The following is a 7,500-nucleotide window of genomic DNA, read 5'->3' as shown; positions in this document are numbered from 1 at the left end:
TTGTCTGGTTGATGTATATCTGTGTTGAGGTTAGTTGTCTGGTTGATGTAGATCTGTGTTGAGGTTAGTTGTCTGGTTGATGTAGATCTGTGTTGAGGTTAGTTGTCTGGTTGATGTATAGCTGTGTTGAGGTTAGTTGTCTGGTTGATGTATAGCTGTGTTGAGGTTAGTTGTCTGGTTGATGAGTCTTATCACTCTGAATGAGTCTCTCTCTATTTTCTTGTTGCCGCGCTCCTCTTGTTCTCGCATCATTGCCGTTGGGGGCAGATTCCCCTGCGGCCGGTCGTTACAGTGAGAGAAAAGAGGAGGGAGATGGAGGGAGGTAATGGAGGGAGAGATGGAAAGAGATAAAGCATGGTGCAGAAGAGATGAAGGAGATGAGCTCTGCTTTGTGTGTGTCTAAACTCTTGTCCCTCCCTCCCTCCCTCCACAGTGGTTTCAGTGCGGAGGTTGTATTCTACACTACAGGTACGTTACCCTCGTGCCCCCTGGCACCGCGGCTGCTGCGGGCGGGCATCTCCTGGGTCACCCTGGAGTGGGGCCGGCCCGAGGGCAGCGCCAATGAAGAACTGCTCACATACACACTCGAGATCCAGGAGGACAATACCGTGAGTCACACACACAGATATAATGACGCACACACACATACAGTTGAAGTCGGAAGTTTACATACACCTTAGCCAAATACATTTAAACTAAGTTTTTCACAATTCTTGACATTTAATCTTAGGTCAGTTAGGATCACCACTTTATTTTAAGAATGTGAAATGTCAGAATAATAGTAGAGAGAATGATTTATTTCAGCTTTTATTTCTTTCATCACATTCCCAGTGGGTCAGAAGTTTACATACACTCAATTAGTATTTGGTAGCATTGCCTTTAAATTGTTTAACTTGGGTCAAATGTTTTGGGTAGCCTTCCACAAGCTTCCCACAATAAGTTGGGTGAATTTTGGCCCATGAATTGTGGCCCATTCCTCCTGACAGAGTTGGTGTAACTGAGTCAGGTTTGTAGGTTCGCACACACTTTTTCAGTTCTGCCCCCAAATTTTCTATAGGATTGAGGTCAGGGCTTTGTGATGGCCACTCCAATACCTTGACTTTGTTGTCCTTAAGCCATTTTGCCACAACTTTGGAAGTATGCTTGGGGTCATTGTCCATTTGGAAGACCCATTTGCGACCAAGCTTTAACTTCCTGACTGATGTCTTGAGATGTTGCTTCAATATATCCACATCATTTTCCTTCCTCATGATGCCATCTATTTTGTGAAGTGCACCAGGCCCTCCTGCAGCAAAGCACCCCCACAGCATGATGCTGCCACCCCCGTGCTTCACGGTTGGGATGGTGTTCTTCGGCTTGCAAGGCACCCCCTTTTTCCTCCAAACATAACGATGGACATTATGGCCAAACAGTTCTATTTTTGTTTCATCAGACCAGAGGACTTTTCACCAAAAAGTATGGTCTTTGTCCCCATGTGCAGTTGCAAACCGTAGTCTGGCTTTTTTATGGCAGTTTTGGAGCAGTGGCTTCTTCCTTGCTGAGCGGCCTTTCAGGTTATGTCGATATAGGACTCGTTTTACTGTGGATATAGATACTTTTGTACCTGTTTCCTCCAGCATCTTCACAAGGTCCTTTGCTGTTGTTCTGGGATTGATTTGCACTTTTCGCACCAAAGTACGTTAATCTCTAGGAGACAGAATGCGTCTCCTTCCTGAGCGGTATGACGGCTGCGTGGTCCCATGGTGTTTATACTTGTGTACTATTGTTTGTACAGATGAACGTGGTACCTTCAGGCGTTTGGAAATTGCTCCCAAGGATGAACCAGACTTGTGGAGGTCTACAAAAAAAAAAATCTGAGGTCATGGCTGATTTCTTTTGATTTTCCCATGATGTCAAGCAAAGAGGCACTGAGGTTGAAGGTACAGTGAGGGAAAAAAGTATTTGATCCCCTGCTGATTTTGTACGTTTGCCCACTGACAAAGACAAGATCAGTCTATAATTTTAATGGTAGGTTTATTTGAACAGTGAGAGACAGAATAACAACAAAGAAATCCAGGAAAACGCATGTCAAAAATGTTATCAATTGATTTGCATTTTAATGATAAGTATTTGACCCCTCTGCAAAACATAACTTAGTACTTGGTGGCAAAACCCTTGTTGGCAATCACAGAGGTCAGACGTTTCTTGTTGTTGGCCACCAGGTTTGCACACATCTCAGGAGGGATTTTGTCCCACTCCTCTTTGCAGATCTTCTCCTTCTCATTAAGGTTTCGAGGCTGACGTTTGGCAACTCGAACCTTCAGCTCCTTCCACAGATTTTCTATGGGATTAAGGTCTGGAGACTGGCTAGGCCACTCCAGGACCTTAATGTGCTTCTTCTTGAGACACTCCTTTATTGCCTTGGCCGTGTGTTTTGGGTCATTGTCATGCTGGAATACCCATCCACGACCCATTTTCAATATCCTGGCTGAGGGAAGGAGGTTCTCACCCAAGATTTGACGGTACATGGCCCCGTCCATCGTCCCTTTGATGCGGTGAAGTTGTCCTGTCCCCTTAGCAGAAAAACACCCCCAAAGCATAATGTTTCCACCTCCATGTTTGACGGTGGGGGATGGTGTTCTTGGGGTCATAGGCAGCATTCCTCCTCCTCCAAACACGGCAAGTTGAGTTGATGCCAAAGAGCTCGATTTTGCTCTCATCTGACCACAACATTTTCACCCAGTTCTCCTCTGAATCATTCAGATGTTCATTGGCAAACTTCAGACGGGCATCTATATGTGCTTTCTTGAGCAGGGGGACCTTGCGGCCGCTGCAGGATTTCAGTCCTTCACAGCGTAGTGTGTTACCAATTGTTTTCTTGGTGACTATGGTCCCAGCTGCCTTGAGATCATTGACAAGATCCTCCCGTGTAGTTCTGGGCTGATTCCTCACCGTTCTCATGATCATTGCAACTCCACGAGGTGAGATTTTGCATGGAGCCCCAGGCCGAGGGAGATTGACAGTTATTTTGTGTTTCTTCCATTTGCGAATAATCGCACCAACTGTTGTCACCTTCTCACCAAGCTGCTTGGCGATGGTCTTGTAGCCCATTCCAGCCTTGTGTAGATCTACAATCCTGTCCCTGACATCCTTGGAGAGCTCTTTGGTCTTGGCCATAGTGGAGAGTTTGGAATCTGATTGATTGATTGCTTCTGTGGACAGGTGTCTTTTATACAGGTAACAAACTGAGATTAGGAGCACTCCCTTTAAGAGTGTGCTCCTAATCTCAGCTCGTTACCTGTATAAAAGACACCTGGGAGCCAGAAATCTTTCTGATTGAGAGGGGGTCAAATACTTATTTCCTTCATTAAAATTCAAATCAATTTATAACATTTTTGACATGCGTTTTTCTGGATTTTTTTGTTGTTATTCTGTCTCACACTGTTCAAATAAACCTACCATTAAAATTATAGACTGATAATTTCTTTGTCAGTGGGCAAACGTACAAAATCAGCAGGGGATCAAATACTTTTTTCCCTCACTGTATGCCTTGAAATAAATCCACAGGTACACCTCAAATTGACTCAAATGATGTCACTTAGCCTATCTGACGCTTCTAAAGCCATGACATCATTTTCTGGAATTTTCCAAGCTGTTTAAAGGCACAGTCAACTTAGTGTATGTAAATTTCTGACCCACTGGAATTGTGATACAGTGAATTATAAGTGAAATAATCTGTCTGTAAACAATTGTTGGAAAAAATACTTGTGTCATGCACAAAGTAGATGTCCTAACCGACTTGCCAAAACTATAGTTTGTTAACAAGAAATTTGTGGATTGGTTGAAAAACGAGTTTCAATGACTCCAACCTAAGTGTATGTAAACTTCCGACTTCAACTGTACACACCCAAGTACAGCAAAACATCAGTTTAAAGGTTAATTGAGAACGTGTCACCTTCCAGGGAACAGACTTTCATCCAAAATACACTGGAGACAACCTAACCTGCACAGTGCAAGGCCTGAAGAGGAGCACACAATACAAATTCAGGGTAAGAGTGTGTGTGTCTGTCTGGGAGGTTTTATGGTGGTGAAATGGCGTCTGATTGTGTGTTACCGTGGAAACAGAAAAAGGCTTTTATTCTGCTAGAAAGACACAATGATTGGTGTCAACATGTGCACGAGCACACACGCACTACACAATGAACCACCATTTAGAAACCGTACAACCACCATCAGTCTATCCTCTGTAGAAATACCTGCAATTTACTGCTATTTATAAACGTGCGTGCGTGCGTGCACGTGTATGGAGCATATTTGTGTGCCTACATGCGTGTATGTGTGTGTGATCTGTCTGTATGGGACAAATCATCACAAAAAAATGGTGAACAGTTTTATTCCAAAAAGCTATATATCCATTTTCAGAAATGTTGGTAAATTAGCTTTTATTGTTTAAAGAAATTATGAAAGAGATTGGTGTGTTTTTTCACTATCTAATCATGGCATGGGGTTGTTCAATGACAGACATGTATTTGTTTAAAATATATCACTTGATGGTTTCATTTCAGAGAGACAAATAAAGTTTTTTGCTAAATGCTATATATCCAGGTCACTCTCAGAGAAATAAGTAGTACTGCTAGGTTTTAAACAGTCAAATGGAATAAATAACATGTTTGTTTTTTTATAAAGAACTGTAGAAATAATACATTTGTGATGTCAATATTATGATTATATATATTCGTTTTTTCATACAGTAGTATGAGATCTGTATGTAAAACATTTACATTTGACATTTTAGTCATTTAGCAGATACTCTTATCCAGAGTGACTTACAGTAAGTGCATTCATCTTAAGGTAGCTAGGTGAGACAACCACATATCACAATCAAATATATAGGATACGAACATTCCATTCCAGCAAAACAATGGATATATAGTGTTTTGCAAAGAGACACATTTTCATAAACATCTAAAATCTATTAATAAAACATCTTAGATCAGTAATATTTTACACTCACATGAAGGTACCAATAAGCAATCATTTCTGATGAAAAAACACAAATGTGAAAATTGGCGTTTTGGAAATGTCTATATTTATGTCACAGTGTTGAAGTAGTGACTCGTTGATTAGAGAGTGGTCTAGAACATCCCTCTCTTCTCCCCTCCAGTCATCCCTCTCTCTCTCTCTCTGTAGTGTCCATTAGTTGAGGGAAGTATTCAGACCCCTTGACTTTTTCCACATTTTGGTAGGTTACAGCCTTATTCTAAAACTGATTAAATAGTTTTTTTCCCTCATCATTCTACACACAATACCACATAATGACAAAGCAAAAACAGGATTTTAGAAATGTTTGCTAATTTATAATAATAATTTTAAAAAAAAACTTAAACGTCACATTTACAAAAGTATTCAGACCCTTTACTCAGTACTTTGTTGAAGCACCTTTGGCAACGATTACAGCCCTGAATCTTCTTGGGTATGACTCTACAAGCTTGGCACACCTGTATTTGGGGAGTTTCTCCCATTCTTCTCTGCAGATCCTCTCAAGCTCTGTCAGGTTGGATGGGGAGCGTTGCTGCACAGCTATTTTCAGGTCTCTCCAGAGATGTTCAGTCGGGTTCAAGTCCGGGCTCTGGCTGGGCCACTCAAGGGCATTCAGAGACTTGTCCCAAAGCCACTACTGCGTTGTCTTGGCTGTGTGCTTAAGGTCGTTGTCCTGTTGGAAGTTGAACCTTCACCCAAGTCTGAGGTCATGAGCGCTCTGGAGCAGGTTTTCATCAAGGATCTCTCTGTACTTTGCTCCGTTCATCTTTGCCTCAATCCTGACTAGTCTCCCAGTCCCTGCCGCTGAAAAAAATCCCCATAGCATGATGCTGCCACCACCATGCTTCACCGTAGGGATGGTGCCAGGTTTCCTCCAGAAGTGACGCTTGGCATTCAGTCAATCTTGGTTTCATCAGACCAGAGAATCTTGTTTCTCATGGTCTGAGACTCCTTTAGGTGCCTTTTGGCAAACTCCAAGCGGGCTTTCATGTGCCTTTTACTGAGGAGGGGCTTCCGTCTGGCCACTCTACTATAAAGGCCTGATTGGTGGAATGCTGCAGAGATAGTTGTCCTTCTGGAAGGTTCTCCCATCTCCACAGAGGAACTCTGGAGCTCTGTCAGAGTGACCATCGGGTTCTCGGTCACCTCCCTGACAAAGGCCCTTCTCCCCCGATAGCTCAGTTTGGCCGGGCCGCCAGCTCTAGGAAGAGTCTTGGTGGTTCCAAACTTCTTCCATTTTTGGTACCCTTCCCCAGATCTGTGCCTCGACACAATCCTGTCTCGGAGCTCTACAGACAATTCCTTCGACCTTTTGCTCTGACATGCACTGTCAACTGTGGGACCTTATATAGACAGGTGTGTGCCTTTCCAAATCATGTCCAATCAATTGAATTTACCAAAGGTGGACTCCAATCAAGTTGTAGAAACATCTCAAGGAGGATCAATGGAAACAGGATGCACCTGAGCTCTATTTTGAGCAAAGGGTCTGAATATTTATGTAAATAAGTTATTTCTGTTTATTATTATTTTAATTTGTTTGTCATTATGGGGTATTGTGTGTAGAGTCTAGAGATGAGGAGTCTTAATTTTTTTTCATATGTGTTATTTCATAGTTTTGATGTCTTCATTATTATTCTACAGTGTAGAAAATAGTACAAAATAAATAAGACCCCTTAAATGAGTAGGTGTGTCCAAACCTTCTGTATATATATATATATATATATATATATAGAGAGAGAGAGAGAGAGAGAGAGAGAGAGAGAGAGAGAGAGAGAGAGAGAGAGAGAGAGAGAGAGAGCTGTATATAGACATAATATGACATTTGAAATGTCTCTATTATTTTGGAACTTGTGTGAGTGTAATATTTACTGTTCATTTTTATTGTTTGTTTCACTTTTGTTTATCCATTTCACTTGCTTTGGCAATGTAAACATATGTTTCCCATGCCCTTGAATTGAATTGAATTGAGAGAGATTAAGGGAGGTGAATATAGAGGAGGTGAATAGAGAGGAGTGGGTGTTTTGTTTTGTACAATGTGCTTTTCTTTGTTGTGTGTTCTCTGAATGACAGATTGAATTAAAGTTATCCAGTCTACACAGCAAGGCAGACATTTACATCACACAAAAGAGCACAGACAATGCCAATAGCCGATAGCACAGATCTGTGCAACACATATTCAGTACAGTACAACTCATTATAATCAGCAGTGCGATTTATTTGGAAACTTTCTTTAGAACTATGACTTTTATAAAGAGGTGATCATTTATAGCAGTTTATTGGATAATATGCCATCTATTTCAAATGTACAATCAATACATAAAATAAAATCGCCCCTCTCTCTCTCTCTCTCTCTCTCTCTCTCTCTCTCTCTCCCCCCCTCTCTCTCTCTCTCTCTCTCTCTCTCTCTCTCTCCCCCTCTCTCTCTCACTCTCTGCAGCTGATAGCGTCTAACGTGGAGGGTGGCAGTAATAAACCCAGTGA

At 41.8% G+C, this 7,500-nt stretch overlaps 1 protein-coding gene across 1 annotated transcript in view; it reads left to right on the top strand.

The window, feature by feature from the left end:
- The window catches only part of LOC311123864 (fibronectin type III domain-containing protein 3B-like), a gene marked incomplete at its 3' end in the record, with an annotated part of 21,612 nt that extends 14,128 nt beyond the window's left edge, over positions 1-7,484 (top strand). The window contains exons 9-11 of the mRNA XM_084198085.1: positions 434-608; positions 3,942-4,028; positions 7,457-7,484. Coding sequence (XP_084054211.1) covers positions 434-608; positions 3,942-4,028; positions 7,457-7,484 — 290 coding nt within the window. The remainder of the gene's footprint in view (positions 1-433; positions 609-3,941; positions 4,029-7,456) is intronic.
- Between the last annotated feature and the right edge of the window lie 16 nt (positions 7,485-7,500).

Source organism: Coregonus lavaretus, assembly GCF_964263955.1.
Source record: "Coregonus lavaretus genome assembly, contig: HAP1_SCAFFOLD_8091, whole genome shotgun sequence".
In the NCBI taxonomy this organism is placed as follows: Eukaryota; Metazoa; Chordata; class Actinopteri; order Salmoniformes; family Salmonidae; genus Coregonus; species Coregonus lavaretus.
This window is presented reverse-complemented; position numbering and strand designations above follow the sequence as displayed.